At 38.9% G+C, this 22,585-nt stretch overlaps 1 protein-coding gene across 1 annotated transcript in view; it reads right to left on the bottom strand.

Moving 5' to 3' along the window:
• THBS2 (thrombospondin 2) overlaps positions 1 to 22,585 on the bottom strand; it is a 32,242-nt gene that overhangs the window by 3,701 nt on the left and 5,956 nt on the right. Inside the window, exons 4-18 of the mRNA XM_009891462.1 lie at positions 20,725 to 20,921; positions 19,767 to 19,907; positions 19,430 to 19,526; positions 18,078 to 18,248; positions 17,052 to 17,228; positions 15,542 to 15,715; positions 14,972 to 15,099; positions 14,714 to 14,866; positions 13,424 to 13,642; positions 9,828 to 9,935; positions 7,351 to 7,510; positions 5,790 to 5,908; positions 4,936 to 5,170; positions 1,644 to 1,871; positions 923 to 1,194 (exon numbers count right to left, since the gene is read on the bottom strand). Of these exons, the coding sequence (XP_009889764.1) occupies positions 923 to 1,194; positions 1,644 to 1,871; positions 4,936 to 5,170; positions 5,790 to 5,908; positions 7,351 to 7,510; positions 9,828 to 9,935; positions 13,424 to 13,642; positions 14,714 to 14,866; positions 14,972 to 15,099; positions 15,542 to 15,715; positions 17,052 to 17,228; positions 18,078 to 18,248; positions 19,430 to 19,526; positions 19,767 to 19,907; positions 20,725 to 20,921 (2,579 nt within the window). The remainder of the gene's footprint in view (positions 1 to 922; positions 1,195 to 1,643; positions 1,872 to 4,935; positions 5,171 to 5,789; positions 5,909 to 7,350; positions 7,511 to 9,827; positions 9,936 to 13,423; positions 13,643 to 14,713; positions 14,867 to 14,971; positions 15,100 to 15,541; positions 15,716 to 17,051; positions 17,229 to 18,077; positions 18,249 to 19,429; positions 19,527 to 19,766; positions 19,908 to 20,724; positions 20,922 to 22,585) is intronic.

A 22,585-nucleotide genomic window follows, 5' to 3' on the forward strand; every position in this document is an offset into this window, starting at 1 on the left:
AGGAATACAAATGCCTTATTAGAAACAGAGCATGCTCCAATAACTGTACGTCCACTATAGTAACCATACATGCAGCCAAAGCTTATTTGCTGCAGAGCATAAAACTGAAAATAGTGGTTAACATTTGATGGTACGACCAACAGTCCTCTTTTACAGAGTGAGAGTAAGGAAAATTTCTGTCTTAAATTATTGATCCGTTACTCATCAGTATTTTCATGGCTGGAGCCACTGAAGACCATTACAGCGTCGAACCTGACTCCCCTTAGGAAGTCCTGCCCCTGTTTGCACATACACACCCAGGCAACCAGAGTCAGAGCTGCTTCTCCTGTCTGCACAAGTGCCTCCACCGAAGCAGAGACTGCTGCTTGCACAGATGTTCCTGCCTGTGGCCTGCTCCTTGAAATCTCTCGCACTCAGTCAAGGTCTTGTTTCTGCAAGGAGCTCCAAAGTGCGAAATTCCTATCCACACGCAAAGCCCAGTAACTTCATTTCCAAAAGGCCCTATTTGGAACAGCAGCAGTTTTTCCTCTTTGTTTTCATTTCTTTTCTCTTTGGCTGTCACTGGTTACTGAACTCTAAACCACGTATAATTCAAACAAGCTGGAATGCTGAAGAAGCAAGTGCCAATACAGAGGTCACAAAGGATTTGTGGATAACTGAGACCTCTTACTCCTTTTTCTTTGGACCACACCACATCTTCCTTTTTATACATGTCATTTTTTCCATTCATAATTTTTTATACGTGTAGTGTTTTCTTTGAAACACAATGCAAATGTCATTTTTGACATTAGTAATATAGAAATTGAAGAAAAGCTGATAAATATCTGCAAAGACTGAGGTGTGAAGGCAAATTCCTTTCAAGACACCCCCCTTTTTAAAATATTAGTCATGCATTGTTGGCCTGAAGTTTTAAATCTCTCACCTGCCCCGGGGTGTTTCCTGTGTGCCAGAGAGCATTTCTCAAGTGTTCACCAGTACCAGTTGTTGAATTCACTACTTTGAGCGACACACCAGAATAGCCGTAAGCCCTGGTGGGTTTGTCCTCCCAGTAGGTCTGAGTGACCTGCTTCCACATCAGAACATAAAACCGACTGCTGGACTGGTAGCCAAACACAAAGCCGGCATAGTCATCATCGCGGTCTGTGTTAACATAGAACGTCCCACTGAAGTCAACGGAGCTGAACTCATCGTAGCCTGGGACAGGACAAAAGAAACAGACCATCGTTACAAAGCTGAGTCTGGCCACCCACACACACGAGTCCCAAATCTATTCCGAGTTTTCCAGGAGTCGTTAACTATCTTTTTCAGTTTCCTTACTCGTAGGAGAGGAGGTAATTACATTTGCCTACCTATCGCATGGAGGCTTCAGGAGAGAAATAAGTTGTTTACAAGGGGCGTTGAAGACAGCAAGCACTGCTGTTCTTCAGCTGGGTATTTTATATGTTACAGTCAGTGATGACACAAATGGTCAAAGGCAAACGGCATCGAGCCAGTTTTAATTTGGGCATATGCACTGTCCCCATGTGTTGGTCCCAAAGCTTGCAGCACCAAAAAGGTGTGTTTATCTACTCCCCCCCTGCCTTTCCTTATTACCACATCACTGGTTACTTCTCCAAAGATGATGTCTGGCATCTCATACTCACCTACAGCAATTCCGGGATCAGAGTTGGCAGTCTGCACCAGTTCCTTGCCTTGGTGACGAATAACCCAGTTGGGATCAATCTGAGCTGTTCCCTTGGGGTCCAGGGGGACCATTTGGAACTTTCTGAAATCAGTTTCACTGATGGCATTGTTTTCAGGGCACACATCATAAATATCCGGGACATTGTCATTATCAAAGTCATCTTTGCAAATATCACCTCTGCCATCACCTATAAGCAATGTGAATAAACAAATGCAATTGTTAGCCATTTATCCAGCCATCCTAACAGCTCTCCCACTGATGGAAGAAATTTATGATACATATGAATACGTTATTCTCTTGTGTCTCAAAGAATGCTCCAATGACTCCAAAGAAAGCTTCACTCTCTGAAAGTCCATTCGAAATGTTGCTGGTAATGACTGGAAGAAGTCATCAACTTGGATCACAGCCAAAATCATTGTTAATAAAACTGTCCTGTCAGTGGTTTATAACAGTGATCAATCTGGCCCCAGTTCATACGCTGCTTTAGAATCAGGGTGGGAAAAGTTGGAAGCTTGCTATGTCGATGTAATTCATTAATGCTTGTATTACATTTTCAGTTTGATTTGTCCCAGATGTGGATACAATGCCATATTTTAATATGTGCAGTGTAAATGAATTCAAGCAATAGTTTTAAAATCTTAATCTTCCTGCACATTACTAAGTTCTTATATACAACTGAAGATATTAAACTTTTTTCAGACTCTTTTATCTCTGTCTCAAGATTCCTCCAGCAACAATCCCTCTAAGGTGCTTCAGATTGCAGAAATGTCACATCTATGTCAAAAGGAAGTGGGGCAGTACTACAGTAAAATATGCATACATGCTCAGTCACTCTTTGACTTGTGGGTAGAACAATATGTCTTATAAAAAAAATAGCATTTCAGAAAAAATATAAGAAAAAAGAAAGAAGCACTGTATCCAAGGACTAGCCTTGGAGGAATGGAAATATTAAGTTTTGTTATATGAATTGCAAGAAGCTTTTTAGAGAACCTAAAAACATATCCATACAGCTAAGGTACAGTTGTGCTGCTGCTCAACACTTATTATGCTCAATATTTAAAATATTCCTTTCTGAATTTACCCATTAATATTGGTGGAAACCAACAGATGTGACTTGCCTTGAATACGCGCAGTAAAAGGAGGCATCTAAAAAAAAATCTCATTACCAATGCCACTGTTACTCAGTGGCATACAGTAGTACAAACACTTGAAATTGGCCAGACAAGTATAGAAACAAATTCACAAATGGCTCTGACTTTGACAACAGAAACCCCTTGATATTACACTGAGTACTAATGTAAAAACAGAACTACCATCTATTTGTTTCCTATCCTTATACAGCTGAGCATCTGCTCTTTTTAATTTAAGAGTTTGGGACTGCTCTAACAACATGGGAATTAACACAATGGGAAATAGCAATGATCCCGCTCATTCATTATTGACCTACTACTAGATGCTTCACAGGCAAATGGAAAGCTCCATTACTATGCTTAACCAGCACAGCATTATCCAAGAATGAAGCTTTCAGAGAGAAAGCAAAATGAGTTTCAGGTACCAGAAAAAAAAAAAAAAGAAAAATGGTTAGAGAAAGCTGAAGCATCTAATATCTCAAAGACTTTCTGCAGTTCAGATATGTGGTAAAATGGTCCCATTTTCCACCCTGGCATTCGGCCAAGTCCTGACCAGCTGCTTACTCCTGCACCTGTTTGTCTTAGTACTTATTGAAGAAGAGAGATTGAATTTTCCATTTTACTCCCTTTGCCAATATCAAAGAGGTAATTCTTGAGTCACAGGAGAATCTAGTTATTCACTGAAAGTCCTACTGATGTTCATTTGGTACTGAGCTGCTGTTGGCAATGTTGATTCCCTGTCAAGGAAAGTTAGAAAGCATTTGTTTACCCAGTCATCTCCAACAGCTCTCTCCAGGGCCTCATCTTTATATGCTATAGCTTACATCTTCAAGAGCATGGGAGCATCTTTTGGATTTATCGCTTTTCCAAGATTTCTGTTGGACCTGCCACTAATGACAATGACGAGCTGGCTAAACTGTTTAAATTTACTCTTTTTGTGAATACTTACTCCATACCTAAATGTGTACATAATATTCTTTCACAAGACCCAGGTGACGGCTGACTATAACAAACTACCCCAATTTGGGGGGACCTTTATTCTGGAATATTTCTGAAATTAAAGGGCTATTCCACAGACTGGCGAGTACAGAGCTATTTCCATTACACAATTGGACTGAAGAGTTAAGTAATTTAAGAACTACTACTGACTGCCAACCAGAAGCTTCCTACTGCAAGCAGTTGGCTTACAGGAAATCAGTCAGGGCTCAGGATTTTCTTTCTAAATGTACATAAAATCATATTGCGTAAGTACTAAATTCTGCTTTCAACTTCACTAAAGTAAACATACAATGACTCCAGAAAGCTGTATAACTCAATAAAGAAAATGCTCACCTGTATTTACTGCAAGGGCCACCGCTTGTAGACATGTTACAGTGGTTTTCAAAGGATCATATATAGTTTTACTAAATTACATCTATGATTGTTAAACTATCACTATTTCATTATTGCAATACCATCAAACATAGAGAAGAACTGTCTGAGAGTGACCAGCAACATTTTACTACAGAACTGAAGACGTGTACATCAAGACATATTTAAAGCTACCGATAAAGCAAATTTGAGAAAAGCTGCTCAGAATTTCTTTTTCAGAAATAATTAAAATTTTAGACTTAAAAAAAAAATGGAGAAATAGTCTGTTTTTCAAAATAAGACAGCACTACACCCTATTTTTTTCCATTTTAATTTTCAGAAGACAACTTGTTTTGAAAGCAAAGCAGCTTATTTTTTTTATTTTAAGACATCTGAAATTCAAGCTATTTGAAATATTTTCCCAAAGTTTTTCACTTTGAATTTCCCAATTCAGAGTGAAAATCAGAAATATATATATTAAAAAAGTCTGGGGTTTTTTTGTCGGTTTTGGGTGTTGGTTTTTTTTTTTCTTTTCTTAAAGGTGTTCTTCTAGAAATCAGTTTGTGCATGTTTCAGCACCCATCAGAAGGTTTCCTAATGCTCTAAGTCTGGACCAAACTGGCCAGTGCAGTTCCACTGAAGTCCACAGCATCTCAAATGTCAAAAGCACCTTAGTTTGATCTGAAGTCTTTCTCTTTGCCAAATACTAATGCTCCAAGATCAGAATTGGATACTGAGAACAAAATGAAATTCATATGACATTGCCCTTACCATCAGAGTCCTCCTGCTCAGGGTTGTATCGAAGGCGACAATTGTCCCTGTCATCTGGGACACCGTCATTGTCATCATCAGGATCACAGGCATCTCCTTTACCATCTTTATCGTGGTCTGCCTGGTTAGCATTGGGGATGTAAGGGCAGTTATCTTGATTGTTCTGGTGTCCATCTTCATCTATGTCCTCATTGTTGTCACACTGGTCACCAACAAGGTCATTATCTGCATCAGTCTACAAAAAAAAAAATAATCAAAAATAAGTACATTTATTATTGTTACTAAACGCAAAAATATGTGTAGCCTGGTACTTCATTTCTCAACATTTCTCTTCAAGCACTTCTCTGGAGACAAGTGATGACAACCGTGTTTAAAGCAGAAACATAACTTCAAACTCATATAGCTACTTATTCTACCATCAGAGCTTAAGATCTAGCCACCAAGACATTTCCAGGGCAGGTTTTTGGCCATGATCTTCATTGCTCTCATTCTAGAGATCACAGGGGAGTTGCAGTCCGGGAAGCACATTTTCTGATTGCTTCTGTATGCTTCATATTACTTATCTGTGCATGGACCAACAAACTCAGGCATACCAAATGCAGCCCTGAGGCTGTTCTCACTTGCCACAGGGGAAGAAAACAGTTCACCAAAGCCTTGAAGAAGGATTAAAGGCATCATCACTCTACTTTCCTTTCATCTGATGCAAAGAGATCTGACAACCCGAGATGTGCAAATGAGCAATACAGATCCACCTCTTTGGCTCTACAGCAAACAGGGACTGACAGCAATTCCTGTGTTCTATTCTCTGCTCTTGTTCTGACATTACCATTAAGGAAACTGTGTCTAACATTTACCTGGTCTGGATTATGCATCAATGGGCAATTATCACACTGATCACCAACTCCATCACCATCTGTATCACTCTGGTCTGTGTTATAGACGTAAGGACAATTATCTCGTTCATTAAAAATGTCTGTGAGGAAAAAAAACCAACAAAAGATTGAAGAAATCTGAATGATTCAGCATCCAGCACAGACGGCCATAGACTGCAGGAGTCACCAGTAAAGAAGCAAGGCTCTTACAGGGGTCATAGGCTTTCTGATTGCTACAACATTATTGCTACCATATGAAAGAGTGAAAAGACTAATATTAGAAAAAAAATCCACTTTTCTTACTACAATAGACTTCTATATGTATTTTACTAAGGGACTTTGCTAGAGTAAGGGCTGATTATGCCTTAAGAATTTTGCCCTTTTGCATAGAATAACTGATAAAGGGATGGAGGTTTTTTGTTTTTAAATTATTTCATTTGGATTTTCTTCCCAGACACTTTCAGGAATGACAAAATGCACAGCTATAACGTGGTGGAATTTCTGAAGAATTTTGTATAGGAACAACTGCATTAATGTTCAGATGCCTCAGCACTAAATAATTTCATTTTACCAGAACATGTGCATCCTTTATTGTGCAGCATGTCAAGTTTTCAAAAGAAACTGTCCCCCTCAGGAAACTTAATTATCCAACCAACTATCTCCTTTAAAATTATAATATGTTGAAAAGAAACAAATAAGATACGTTGGCATAGCTGTCTGGAAAGGACACAAGTACCCCCTCCTACATTATACAGTCCCTGGATATTTGCATAATCTTTCAACCAATAACATATGATTACACTTTTCTTCAAATGCAAGGCTCCCACGAGTACTACTAAGGACCTGATGATCAGAAGGATGAAGAGACTTCAAAACGTACAGAAGTTCAAGTCAGATAAGAATCCAAAAGTTTAAAGAGTTACTGAAGGAAATCCAAAAACTAGTTTTCTTCAACTTCTAGTACTTATTGATTCTTATAAATCTGAAACGCTGCAGGGAAAGACATTTAAGTGCTTTTCCCCCTCCTTAATTCTGAACAAATCTGTGTCATATAGACACGTACTGGCAGATGAAATAAACACCTTTAATAATATTTTAAGACACATAAAAAATGTGTATTTGGATTACTGTGGGCTTTGCAGTATGATCATAGAAAAGCAGATTAATTTCCTACAGATATTGTCTTAACCGCACAGATGTCCTGATATTCTTTTCCCTCCCTAAAAAGGAAAAAAAAAAAAGTAAACAGAAGTGTTATATTAGACCCTGATTATTTTGGAACACAGACGAAGGAAAGAATTCTTTTTAAGATTACACTGATAAAAGACTTGCTGTGATTTATTCTTCAATAACATCTATTGTAGTCATTTAGGCCCTTCGTGGACAACTATAATACACAGGACACGTGAACCTGTCTTCTCTGCATTTTTGAGCAGCTAGACCCAATTTTATTCCATGTATAAAAGCAGGTAGCCCATCTTACTGGACATAAAGCAAAGGGTACTTGTGGAACAGCCCTTAATTCTCACAGCTGAAAGCATACCATCTCCGTCAATATCCACAGCACATGAGTCACCCTCCCCATTATTATCTGTGTCAATCTGAGCAGGGTTGTGCACATAGGGGCAGTTATCACAGCGGTCACCAACTTCATCCTTGTCATAATCAAACTGACGAGGGTTGAACAGAAGAGGGCAATTATCCTAGTAAGAAGAAAAAGATTTCAGAATATAAATCACAACTCGTGAGAGCATACTATAAAGCAGTAACTCTTCCCGTTCATCTTGGTCCACTATCTTTTCAAAGGACAAGCTGTACCTACACTGAAGATCTTGCTGGTAACAGGATGGCATCTGCACAGCCTGGCTTACTGTCTGTTTTTGTGGGTTTGTACAAGGGGGGTGAAATGTGTTCCATATCTCACTAGGACAGCAACAGGCATTTTAAATTGGATCTGTATTCAAATATTTTCAACAAAAGTATACCACTGGTATGTGCATTTAAAAAAAAAAAAAAAGTCAGAGTGTGTTGTAAAATCAGGCCTTCAGCTGTATGTTATATTTTTTGGAAAAAACCTAAAATTATTACTGAGTTTTTTTGGAACAACCTAGTATCGATATTCTCACTTTTAAACCACATATTTTGATTTTTCAATTTAAACAAGGACTGACTATTTTTGTGGGATGTATTATATTGCATACAATAATAAAATGTAAAAAGTTTCAAAAAGCAGAGTTAAAATGAAATACTCTTATGGACACAAAATATTTTTTCCCTGAGACCATGCCTTTTAGTGGAATTTTGAAAATTCCATTTCAGTTTAGTCCCTAATTTGAAAGTCCACCAGGACAAGAATTCTTATGTTTTAAACATCCCCGAATTACACATGGACTTTTGCACAGGCACGAGGAAGTACTCAGTGTGGAAAGCAAAGAAACCAAAGCAGTGGGAGTGAGGGCGACATCAGCATCATGGAATGTGAAGGGAGGTTATTTAGAAAAAAAAAATAAAATCTTTAAACTACATTTTCACTGCTAAAGCGAAACACATTTACTACTAAATATTTCTTTTAGCCTAAAATTTTGAATTCGTCAGAAATGCATTTTAAATACTCAAAGATAAGATATAGAGACAAGTCAAAATTTTACACTGCTGGTAAAACTGAACTTATGGTTACAATTTTTCAAATATATGTACTAAATCATATTATTTTATCAAATGATTCTTTGTTTTTTGAACTATTCTAAGGTTTGGGCCCCTCACTACAAGAAGGAAATTAAGGCACTGGAGCGTGTCCAGAGAAGGTCTACAAAGCTGGTGAGGGGTCTGGAGGACAAGTCTTATGAGGAACAGCTGAGGGAACTGGGGTTGTTTAGCCTGGAGAAGAGAAGGCTGAGGGGAGACCTTATCACTCTCTACAACTACCTGAAAGGAGGTTGTAGTGAGGTTTGGGTTGACCTCTTCTCCCTGGTGACAAGTGATAGGACGAGAGGAAATGGGTCCAAGTTATGTCAGACGAGGTTTAGATTAGATATTAGGAAAAAAATTTTCACTGAAAGGGTTATTAAACATTGGAATAGGCTGCCCAGGGAGGTGGTGGATTCGCCATGCCTGGAGGTGTTTAAAAAAGAGGTAGATGTGGCACTTGGGGACATGGTTTAGAAGTGGTTTTGTCAGGGTAGGTTAATGGTTGGACTCGACAATCTTAAAGGTCCCTCCCAACCTCAGCAATTCTATGATTCTATGATTCTAAGTAGAGGCTCCATGAACACGGTTCTAACCAACTTTAATCATCTGAAGCTCTAGAGCATCTAGGCTCCCTCTGAAGGGCATCAAGAGGAACAGTAGAATCCTAAACTCAATTCACTCATCCTAAACATGTCCAGAAAAGGCAGGGTGAATCCCACTCTGGAAGCGAATGTACAGGGAGAACAGATTTAGACTAACTGCCTATTGTTTAGGCTTTGCAGGTAAATGGATTTCAGTCTTGTGGGCAGATCTAAAGAAGGAAAGTATGAACAAGGCTAGGTTCATACTCCCATCCTTGGTGCTGGCTGTGTTCATATCATCACAACCTGTTTCCAACATACCTCAGATACAATATCTACCAGCTTTTCAAATACAATGGACCTATCAATGTCCCATTGCAAAACAAAAAAACCAATACCACCTTTGATTAAACTGTTTTCATGCACACAACTGAATTCAGAACTGATACAGAAAACATAATTCAGCCCCAGATTCCCCAGGCTGCTTTGATCTGCACAGTGCTACTCTCCTTTGACCCAACACATCTTTACTGTGCACCAGGCATCCTTCAGGGAAGGCAATGCAAAAACTTGCCAAAGGAACTCTGCTGAAGCTCTGAACAATAAAGCTGCACCAGGCATCCTTCAGGGAAAGCAATGCAGAATAACTCTGCTGAAGCTCTGAACAATAAAGCTCTCATCTATTGTAACGGTTTTCCCTAAAATCAGATGTTTAGGTCAAACATAATGAAGACAGAGAAATGCATCTTACTTTGTCATCTTCAACGCCATCATTATCATCATCCTCGTCACAGGCATCTCCTTTGCCATCTTTATCAAAGTCTTCTTGGCCAGAGTTTGGCAGAAGGGGACAGTTATCCTGGCCAAAAGAAATAATCAATACATTATGTTGACATTATGTCAGAATAACTTGCCGAGGCAGAAGAGTAGATATAGTACACCAGAGGCTATAAAACAAGAACGATCAATCACAAATACTGTTTAAAGCGCCTGTTTGTTTGCTGCCGAAGGTAGTAGTTCATTTGCTGCTTTCATACTGCAAAGCAAGTGAGATGCATCTGCAAATCATTCTATTTCCCAGCTCTCCTTCTGTTAAAGGGATGTTTCCAGTAAGTTTTAGATGAAACATCTAGCAGAGAACAAACACACCACATGCACACACATGCACTCTGACATCAACTTTTTATAGACAACTCAAAGTATATTTGAAGATTACATCTAAAAATGACCAGGTTTGGTTGCCAGGAAAATAGAGATAGAAGCCAGGAGATGGTCTTCAGAAATAGCTGTTCATATGGAAAGTTACTGGAATGAAGCAGTCCACAGCAATGAAGGGGAATACTGTGGGAAGGGTTTGAAAAACATGCCTTTATACTGTTCTGCAAAACAGTACCTTTCCACTCCCATGCTCCCATGGCTTTGAAAATAAAAGGCAAATGTATGTCTTTATTTTGTATCACAGCTTCGTAAAGAATAATTATTTTAAATGAGCAAGTCTTACATTACACTGAAAAAATAAGAAGTGAAATAGTTTGCCAAACTTTTAAAGTGTATTCCTTTTTAAAATACTAAAATTAGCTAAAAATGGATTTCAATTCTACCACTGGCTAAGAATAAATACATCTATAAAAACCCACTCCGTTATTCTCACTTTTTCCTCACATTCCATGTCTACCTCAGACCAACACTGAATCTGCCAATAGAGTGCAGAAATATCTTTTTTTTGTAACACATACCCTAAGAAAATTAACATTGCATTGAGATTGCTAGCCCTGTTTACAATCTCAGTGGTTCTAATAGTACAGATAATTTAAGAAAATGAGAACTGGAAAATTTGTGATAAATATCAAAACCCCAAAGCAACTCCAAATTTTTATGGCTCTTTTTACCAAATACCTGTGAACAGGCTTGACTGTCTAACTCAACAGTGGCTACCAGTGATACAAAAAAAACCTTTTTTTAAACAATGAAAGACATTAGTCAAAGTTTACTTAATCACTTTATGTTTGTATCTATGTTTGTCTGTCTGTTTATATTCTCTATAGATTTGAGTCCAATTTCATACAAATCAAGTAGTAAGGTGGAGACCTCATAGGTAGCAAGTTCCTATAAACTTTTAAAAAAGAGGTAGCGGGGTAGAGGAGAGATATCCGACCAGTGCACTCGAAAAGTCTCTCATTAGACATTAGAAAGAGGCCTTATTAGACATCACACCTTCCACCTGGGAACTCAACCTTGAGGCACAAGCCCACTGGAAGCCATGCTTCTTTGGTACTCCTACTAACAAGGTTGTGTGTCGGTATGATAATTCTTATGGGAAAAAAAATCCTACTTTCATGTGAATGAAAAAGAAATTTACACCAAAAGATATTGCTAAGATTTTATTCTTATTATTTACAACTACTTGCTTTATTCATATAGCTTTGCAGTAAGTTAATTTTCAGCCATTATCAGCTCAAGGAAAGAAGCTTTGGTTTGCTTTTTTTAAGATCAGGTTACTCAACTAGTATATTTTGTATTGAATACAAGGACCTGAAAATACCTGGTATTTTTAAGGGTTGGGTTTTTTTTTCCGCTTAAATTAAGTAGTTATGTCTATTAGATCAACCCATGTATCATAGAAACCATGAATCAACCTTTGAAAACAGTTTGTTTTCTGAATGGGTTCAGCATGTTGGATTTTTAATGAAAACTAATCATTTGCATTACATCTTGAGTCAACATGTTGCAGATTCTGATGACAGGAACCAAAAAAGAATATATGAGCTGCAGTTGCTGAATTAGCTGGATCCACAATAAACAGACATCAGCTACAGCGAGGAAGTTCAATATTTGAGGCTCAGTTTCCCATCACAGTCTGAAACTCTTCTGTCGATAATGGCCAGATTCACAACTTCAACTGCATTACATCTGAGTGACTTCCGATTCTCTCAAACATTTCAAATTTTCCTAGTCTCTTGATCCATGGCCTTATAGCCATGACTGATTCCGCAAAATACTTGAGCACATACCCCAGTGAAAGCAAGCAGGTAATCCAGTGTTGTCAGTGGTCCCGTGGGTAGGTGTTTAAAACTGAGCAGTTGTTTATGCCTTCTGCTGAGGTAAAACTCACTTCATCCCAGTTGGTTAATTTGCTGCTGCAAACAGTGCATGCCCCTCTATTGTGCCTGTCACTCAACCATCAGCAAGGCCACCACTTAGAACCAGGATGCAGGGAATTACCTGTTAGGGGGTGCCTTCACCCCTCAGCTATTTAGTCCACTGTTAAACTGGTGGACCTGAAACAACTTTCAGCCTGGTTATACAGATTTATTTTGTCTGTTTATTTATTTGTTTATTAAGTCTGTATACTGAGTTAATACAGCAGTGTAACTCCATCAGGATAAGACACCCAAGCATGCTCACTGGTTTTGAGCAATTTCCACTGGATGGAACCTCTAGGCCATGAAGCCGAGGCAAACTTATAGTGTGCTTCAGCTGAGCACAGAACCAGGTCCCAGGGAACATACCATGGTGGGCACACACTGCTAAACCTACATACCACCATTTTTAGGCTTCCTGATGTTCATTTTCTCCTTGGTGCAGTAATGTTTCATTTTTCACTACAATGGCACACCTGCAGCAAGGTGGAGAACAGTCCCCTGCCAGGTCTAGAGCCAATGGTGGCAGGCAGGTAATTCCCCCCAGGAGGGTAAGAGCTGGGACTCCACATCTTTGAGGGGTAAGAAAGGCTGAATCTTCCATCCTCTCCCACTGAGCTTTTGCAATAAGGAAAACTCCTCTGTCTTAATTACTCATTCATTCCTCTCTTAGGTCCCTATTGCCAAAAGTTATGTCAGGCTCTGAATCCAGTTTTCACAGAGCGTGTGACCTGCTTAACTCTTTAAAAGGAAGGGGTAGTTCATGAAAGGATTTAGAACTGTAGACCTTACATGTCTGTCAGTGTCTTGTTACGAGTCTTGCAGGTAGGATTTCATACTCACCTGCACCCAGAGATTCCTGTTTAGTTCTCACTGGCTGTGCGCTCCACACCCATGCTTTAGGCAGCTCCTGCTTGGTGTGCTAACTCTACTCACAAGCATCACAACCTTCCACGTATACCAAGTAGGAAGAAACCCAAAGCAGAGGACTCTGGATTTCATTCTGAGAATCCCTTGCTGGATCTAGTGTTAAGTGAATACACATTTCACAGCATCTCCTAGAAAATGAGCGTGCTGTAACAGTCAAAGCTTGAAAGTGAAATCAACCACCAGCTTGATGCTGAAAAGTGTTATTCACAACTATTTAGGAAATAAAAAGAGAAACTTTGGTTATAGCATGGCATTTTTATCAACCTTTTTTACTTACCTTCACACAATGGTATGTCGCATTAGCAGCACAGACCAAGTTATTATTAGGCCAGCCATCCAAATCCGAATCCTCACCACAGATGCGTCCATCTCCAGCATAACCTGTCCTACATTCACATTTGTACATAGGATCACTGAAATGGCCCAGATAGATGCATTCTGCAGACTTATGGCAGCTGTGTGTCTTGTCCTTGCATGGATTCTCAGGTTCACAGACCTGTAACAGATAGAGCATACTCACTGAAACCTGAAAACGTTCGTGGCCAGCTGTGTGTGCCTGGACTTTGTCAAAATCAGGCCAGTTATTTAGGTGCCTGAAGACAGGAACTTTGTTTGAGTTGTGGTTAGTAAGTCATACTGCGCTGTCAATTCACAGCTCCAGACAACGTGTACAATGAAAATAATTAGAACAAACCACAGGAAAAATTGGACATTATTCAAGAAACAATTGAAGTGATTAATGTTTTCAGAACTCATCTGCTTTCTTCCAGATGTCATTAATCCCCAGAAATTAATTGCAACAGAAAGTAGACTGTACTCACCTCTTTCTTTTAGTGTTCTGCCTGTCTATGCAAGGACTATCTTATTTTCTTAAACCAAAGACACCTTAATGAATTCTCATGTTTCCCTCAAGTAAGTTTTTGTTACCTCTTTCTTATCACTTTGCTTATTTTCATTGACAGTATCTGAGAATCTTACACAGATGTTTTACATTTAGACTTCACACGTTAAAGTAACCACAGATTGATTCAACAGCAACAAAGACAAGGCATCCCATGACATCCATTTTAACATTTTTGTCTTATCTATCAAACTGTAGTCTTCAACATCACTTCCACTTCCTTCTGTCCTTCACCACTGACAGGTGTTGGCCCAATGGAATTTAGGGATTGAGGACTTCAGACATATGTCTTTTGAGACCCACATTAACAGCATTATATTTATGGAGAGAACTATCTCAATTCTTCAGTTTCCAATGCCCAGAGTAGCTACATACACCTGAGAGAAAGGAGTGCAATGCAGGGGAATGCTTGCTCCTGGCATTTTACACTCATTTGGTGCAACTGTACAGATGCCTAGAGAAAATAAAACCCTTAAAAAAAAACAACAAAACAACCCCAAATTCAGTGGTTTGTTACTTGAACCAAAAACAATCTGAAATAGATAACTGCTGTTCCAGGGTATCTTTGTTTGGTACCCAAGTTCAGCACATGCTTTCATTCACAGATATTTTCAGGTGAGAGTTACTCAGTTTCAAAGCTATCAAATTCTCTTTGACATCACTTACTTGCTTCTCTGTCTTGGCAACCTCCAGCCCTACACCATAGGGCTGACTTCCTTTATAGCGTGGAGGACATGGCAAGCAGTGGAAACCCGGATTTGTGTTCACACAGCGATGGACCTGATTCACCTTAAAGCAAACATCTGACACAGCTATACACTGCAGGAAAAGAACGAAAGGAGAAATCGATTAGACGGCTGTGCAATTCTCATATAATGAAAATTTCACAGTCATTCCTGATGATAATGGAAACAAAGTCTATACCTCATCAAGATCCTCGCAGACGGTACCATTGCCAAGGTAACCTGCTGGGCATGGCCCACATGACCAAGACCCATCTGGGTAACTGTTGCATTCTGCTCCAGGAAAACAAGGATTTGACAAACACCCATCTGGCAAAGACACATAAATGTAAATTAAGTTAAGAGCATAAAAGGCATGTAACACTTCATTTAAGAAACAGGTATCCTCTGTTCATTAGCTTAAATCACATCTGATGCAACAGACTCTCATAAAACCCCTTAGAATTAGGGTTATAAAATGCATTTAATATACTGTTGATTTATTATGAAAATATTACAGATTGCTATATCCAGCTGAATGCATTACAGCATACTGAAGCCCTGCTTAAGAAATGCATCCTTGTTCAGAAGTCAATATTAAGACTATGTATAAAATCCCGCTGATCTAAACAGCACCCAAAATAGTTAAACGTGCTTTCCTGAAACAAAGGTATAATTAGTAGATTTCTGTAGTGTCTATTCATAATTATCCATTAAAGAAATAACAGCAATAATAATTATTCAGACTGATAAAGAATGACTAAATACCAACCAATTGGGCAATCCTTCTTATTGCACATATCATGTTGCTTGGTATCTCCCACACATGGCTTTCCTCCATACTGTGGCTCTGGACTGTTACAGAGGCGAGACCTCTCACGAATTCCTCCTCCACAGGTTACAGTGCAGGCAGACCATGGAGACCAAGGACCCCACTGGCCGTTCACTAGGATATGCAGAAGAGAGAGCAGCATGACAGGCAATATACTGGGGACAACATTTGGTGCTGATAACAACCATCCCTTCTTCAGATCCCCGACCGGGGACAGTTTCTCACTACGCATGTAGGAGGAAGGATGCTGGCAAAGCCCTACACTGAGATAGCAGTATTTCAGAAAAAGGAAAATAAAAAATACCCAACTGCATTATAGGCATTTTTTGGCCAATAATTAAAACAATATGCCGTGCCCACTGACACGGTGTATTTCCATTTAAGTTGATCAGAACAAGTATGGTGCCTTCAGAGCTCCCTACTAAGCTTTCATTCTCTACAGTAAGCAGAGTGTGACCACAGGATACAAACTTCTGCTGAGCCAAACCTGAGCTCTATGGCTTTTTTATGGCAACAGCATGCTCAGTAAGGTTGCAGCTATTATTTTTGTCTTGTAATCCATTCATCGGTGTATCTTCAATAGTATTGCTTGACTCAGCATAAATAAATAATTTCAGTGATTCCTCTGCACATTTTATATTGGTACAACTCAACTGATCCTATTGTCATCAATCCTGAATTTTCTTTATATATAAACATCTTTGAACAAAACTCTGTTCTCAGTACTGAAAAAAAAAAAAAACAACCAACGTATCAGGGCAATGGTGTGTGACCTTAAATAAATAACCTCTTCACTAACTTCACATGCACAGGTAGATCAAAAAATAGATGAATTCTGTATTGCTATTTAAGTACTATTGGGTTAAAAGCTTGACATCACTTTCAAGCTCATATCCCATAAGTAGAAAGGAAAGGCTCAACAGAGGAGGGAATGAAGATACACAAAGGGAAAAAAGTGAGGAAAATTTATATGAAAGGGAAGTGAAAGTCAGTGGAATAAATGGTTTCTAAAAAGGTTAAAAAATGTAGATGAGGAAGAAATAATTATAATAACAATTAAATGTGTTCAATATGTGTAAAATACGTATGCATACTTTCAAAGAAGCCTGGTTATTGGGGGACTGTCTGTCTATTCCAAACATATACAGCATCAGCTTCCTTTTAGATAGAGTGCTTATATTCTTGATACGCAGAGACAAATCACTAAATTATAAAATGAAAATTTCTCAAACTCTTAATGTTTAAAGCCGAGTCATAACTTGAGACAGTCCCAAAACCTCCGTCTGCATTGTTGTTTTCATTTTAAGAGCACCCTTGTGTGTTATTTCCCCCCTAAGCTACAAATTGTATTTTCTGTCATAGAAATTCACTGTAATTTAGATCTGAATAAAGAGAAGAAATTCAGCTGGATTATTGCTGCGTCACCTCAGATTTAAAACCACAGACGTACCTGGACATGGAACCTTCTCACACTTCTCTGTTTCACGTCCATTTCCCACACAGTTTTTCCCGCCCATCTGGGGGATAGGGGAATTGCAGAGGCGGATGCGGGTGATATTTCCCACTCCGCAAGTAACTGAACAGGAAGACCAGGGAGACCAGTGACTCCAGCCACCATCTTGACGTACTGCCAGAGAAAAGAGCAAAACTCAAGGAAATAGCCCACCTGCAGCAGTAAGCTCACTTGTGAAGTTAACCTTCCAATAAGACTCTCACCACATCTGATGAATGTCCCATCTCTTTCCTACCACGGTCACTTACAAAGCCCAGCATGTCAACTCAGACATTCAAAGACAGCTTTCTTAAGAATCTCAGTGACCAACATATGACTAACATGCATGTTGGATGTTTTACTTAAAAATAAACTTGTTCCAATGAAATGAATACTTGCTTAAAATGAACATTTGGGTATCTAGCAGCTTCAGCAATAGCCTTAGGTACTATAGTAGCCTGGATACAGCAGCTACCTGCAACAGTATTAAGTACAGTTCTGGAGACAGAGTATGATCCTTCTAAGTGCCTTAAATATAAAGGCAGTTTGATATTTTGCTAAAGTCTATGATTACTGTATTCCTAAAAACTATTAAGCTAATGGAATAGGCCAATAATTGTGAATGAATTGCAGAACAAAACATGACCCATGTATCATGATTATGAACTGAGTGTTGTCTCCAAACCGACTTCAAACAAGACTCCAGTTCATAATGTTAGAGAAAAGATAACCCATTATCTTTTTGTTTAACAGAGCTGAGCCCAGAATGTACATACCTATTAAGTTGTCAGGAAAAGGAGAAATATTTGAAAGGGGCAGGCATGACAAAGAATCTAATGATAGCTACTTTAATTATGTATATATAAGTGTTCAAATACACAGTGTTCTGACTAGTGAGTGTTCATAGCAAACCCAGACTGAGCTTGCTTTTGCTTAGAGAAATCCAAAGAAACTTTAAAAAAAGGAAGACATTTTATTACTTACTGCGATGGTCACATTTCTTAAAGCTGCACATCCTTGTCTGGATGTGTGGGCCTGTACAAGCGCTCCTGGTGACATCACACGACCTTCCTCGCATCTGAGTCCCAGAGCCACAGGTAACTGAGCACTTTGTCCAGTCAGACCATGGTGACCAGCCTTCCTCACTGTCATCAGCTGCAAAGCAAAAGGTACAAAAAAGTACTTAGCATTGAAAGTTGCTCTATTATCCTATTCAGAAGATTTTCACTTCTCTGTCTGCGGAACATATGACTTGTCCTTTTCTTTTTCTAATTTTGCTTTCCCAAGCTATCACCGAAGTTAGGAAATTGTGGTTTAATGTAATGAGAGGTTAGCATGGATAAGAATCCTGGACCTTCATGAACACGTATGCAGTCTGTTTGCACAAGGCACTGACCATTGGAGGAAGAAGAACATCTTATTCCTAGAATGGGCTGAGCCACAAACTTGAGTTCCAACTGCCTTTGACTTCAGAATATAGATCAGTATGATGACATGTGGCCTGAGGCCCTACTTCTGAATACAGCATAACAGTGAACGTGATCAAGAGCACATTTTAAGAATATGCTTTATGCTTAAACAGGCAAAATTATATTCTGAGTATATTCCAATGAGTTTTCATTTAGAACATCTAAGTAACTGTTTTCTTCTGTAATAGATCTGTCTAGTACAGAGTGAAATGCACTTAACCCACACTGAAGTCACTTAATTAGTAAAATTACTAAAAGTATTGTCACTCCAAAATCTAGTTTACAGACTGCAATGCTGTCTTAAATGAACCTTGACAATCTGTTCCACATAAGTAAAGCTTTATACCAAAAGAGGATGTATGACAGAGGAAGAAAAACCACAGCATGACAATAACAGAGAGGAAAAATAACTTGCACTCTTAATAAATATTGCATCAAACTGCGTGAAACTTATCATTTGGAACTTCAACATCCTCCACAAGCAGACAAGAAGACACCCTAACCTAGGTTAGTCTGTTTTAACCAGGCAGTATGGAAAAAAAACCAATAGTGTACAGTGCTACTGCAAACCAACAAAAAATCAGAATGTCCAGCCTTAGAGGAGTATGCATCTAACCTTTAGTGCCCACCTTAGCCAGGTAACTTATCAGCTTACTTCTAAGCAACAAATGTAATCACTGAAGGAGATCAAAACCTCCAGACAGTAACTTCAAGTAGCCAAGTCATATTTATACAAGGATCATATGAAGTAAGTTTTTTATTTGATCTTACCTGCCTCAAGCTCTTACTTGTTTTGACCTCTCCAGCACAGTAGTAGTGATTTTAAATATCACCAAAAAGTATCTTTCTCTTTGGCTAAATACTCACAGTGAGAGCAGACTGGACAGCATTCACCTTCAACAAAAGATGGATCAGCACAGGAGACTGCTGGGCAGGTGATTTGATGGCACACAATTTTAGAATCCTACAGGCAAAGAAATCAACTTACTGACTTATGCTCACATACAGAGGCAAATAAAGGTGGGGGTCCGGGGAAAGTTTCCTGGACATGTGGAAATTCTTCGATTTGTTCTAAATGTCATGGACACGGGGACTACTTTTTATGACTATCACTAAGTCTAGGCCAAGCTCTGATTAAGCATGACCTGACCTGGAGCAAACCCACTATCCATTTTTGCAGAGAAGAACATTTCCAAAGCCTTACCTGGCAGGTGCATTTGGTGCAGCTATCTACAATCCAGCTTTCATTATCTGCAAAGACACGGCCATCCTGCCAGCAAACTGACTGGTTCTTCAGTGTTTTGTTAGGCCCAATCAATTCCCACATAATTTGGTTCTCCTCAGACTAGAAGATGAAGCAAATGAAAAAAAAAAATGTACTTTGTAAACAAACCATTTTAAATAAGGCAAAACTGAGACACTACTGGATTTCATTCTTTCTTAAAAAAAAAAAAAAAGTGTATTTTTTACATATTTATGTACATAAAGTAGAAGATCTCAGGTACCGCAATACTGCATAGCAATTCTTCAGCTAATAGTACAAACACAGTCACACAATACTAAGGGAAATCTGTTCTTAGCAGTTTTGCTTTTCTGCAATACAACTCATTTTCAGATGGGAAGATTTAAGTCCTGTGACATATGGTATAGTAATAAACTTCCTTCAGAAAGGATTAACATATTCAGAACAAGAAGAGGGGCAGAATTCAGCAACATGTCACCCTCTTACTTTAACTATGAAAATCCCATATGTTTACTTACAGTTTACATACCCTGCGTAGCCGCTTGCTAATGTATTCATAAACGGTGTAAGCATGGTAAACTCGCTTCAACAGTATACAGGCAAGGTTGGGTTTGTTACTTTTGATTTCCAAACCTGCAGTACCTTTCAGAGGATTGATTTCCTCTGCGTATGAGTGCATGTGCGTATATTCTTTTAAACCCAGTTTATGAAAACCAAGCCTTCATTGAAGTGTTATACTCCAGACCCACCTAAGTAGTCACTCTGAAAATGTAGGTTGCCTCTACATTATGTGGATATACCAACAGGTATGCACACGTACATGCAGAAACCTCTATTAATCACCTGTGGTATAAAACAAAGAAGGAAAGAGTACTGCACAACAGACTTATTTTGGTTCTTCAGACTTACAGGTACCTACCACTTTTTGGAGGTTATCAGCTAAGTTGTTCACCACGATGCGCAGTCCAGTGAGCTCTGTGAACATCGTTCCCAGCTCTTCACAGGAGCGGTCACAGAACTCAGCCTTCTTCTCTGGCTTCTCACCCACATACTCAGTTGTGACAGCAGGGCTCAAGTGAAGGATTTCAGTGCTCTCATTGATGGTGTTCACTTCAGCTGGTAGCAAGAGAGGAAAAAAGAAGAGCTGCATATACAAAGTTCTTCCACAGATTACACATTTTTGCTGAAATCAGAGATTGGCACCCACGGGTAGGGTTTAAACACATCTATTTTGGCACAGCCTTATGCTAGATTATACCCATGAATAAAAGAGAGGGGTTAGATGTCAGCTGGTTCCAATTATAGGCTTTCCCTTTTCAAAATTAAGACCCAAGCTGTGTCTCACAGGGCCCTCCCTTTAAAACACTGCTGGCACTGCAACACATTAATTTATGAAGAAGGCGAAACAAAAGGACATAGTATCAAAAAAGCAAACCCATTTTATTCACTCAGAGACATAAAAGGTTTCATATTTTTTCATGACCTATCACATTTTCTTGAGGCAGAGAAAAAGGCAGGAGAAAGTTTCCTTGCAGAAAAGTCATTGTCCTTGTTCTGCCCATAAATTCCAAGGTTACTTGGCTCAAATTTGGACCATTACGCAATTTATACCAGACTCTGGGCTGCTCTGTGTTGCACTGCCTGGTGTTAAACTCAGAGGAGATGTTATAATGATAGCTTAATTCTGAAGTGAAATGGAGGTCAAGCTAAGATCAGGCTGAATATTTGATTTGTCACTCCAAACAATCCTCCATCAGGCAGACCACAATTAAAACAGAACTTTGTGTGCATGATACAGGGAGAACTAGACATGTTCTTATATCAGTTTAAAAGACCTCCCTGCCTATAGCAAATTCTTGAAAAGAAATATAACAGAAAGCATGAGCAGTAATTAACAAAAAAGAACACAGATAATTCAATAAAACAGTCTGCCTTCTGTTAGACATTTAAATCTCCACCAGATAAATATCTTATGGATTCTATGGGAGCTTCCTTTAAGGACTCCACGCTACACTCAGTTTTGGTATTAGCTGTACAGAAATCCATACTGCCCTGTCTCTCGATAGACTTGTTTACTAGACTTAATAACATTGTAGTAACTCAAGGTTACCAAACAGAAAGGAGAAGCAAAGGATATAGCAATTTAAAAAGAAGAAATCAGCACAAGAATGTGAGCCAAAAAACATATGCTTCAAAACACCCCAATACCACTCAGTGTTGACAAGTCACAGAAGGCGGCAACGCTGTAAAAATTTTAAGGGCTTGATTCAGTGCTTGATTATTCAATGTAAAGTGTTATATTTAAATGTACAAGCCATGAAAATAGCAGCAGGACTACCCTTCATTCATTTAGAAGGCTAAAAATAAAAGAACAAAGAATCAACCCATAGGATGACATTAAATAATTACTTCTCAACCATACTTAAAATGATTCGCTTGATGTGATTTTCAACTAGCTATGAAGTATCAGCCTCTAGCCAAGGTCTACAATAAATTTTTCACAGTATTCCAGAGTTGAAGTAATTATCCAGCTTCACTTACAGGATGGGAGAAAACCGATATACCGCATACCAGATCAGAACTGTGTCATAACTGTTTACTTCAGCTCCTTTTTGATTCCCTGGAAAGAATGCAATTTTCCTACCGCACTCAAAGACTGGGTTTCTCAGATTCCCCCATAGCACTTCTCAGGTCATTAATTCCATATTTTTCAAGCCAACATGGAGTGTGCCTTGACCGGAACGTTCTGAGGACATTAATAAAGCTGCAATCTCAGCAGG

The sequence above is a fragment of the Charadrius vociferus genome, unplaced genomic scaffold (assembly GCF_000708025.1).
Source record: "Charadrius vociferus isolate BGI_N301 unplaced genomic scaffold, ASM70802v2 scaffold68, whole genome shotgun sequence".
Taxonomy (NCBI): domain Eukaryota; kingdom Metazoa; phylum Chordata; class Aves; order Charadriiformes; family Charadriidae; genus Charadrius; species Charadrius vociferus.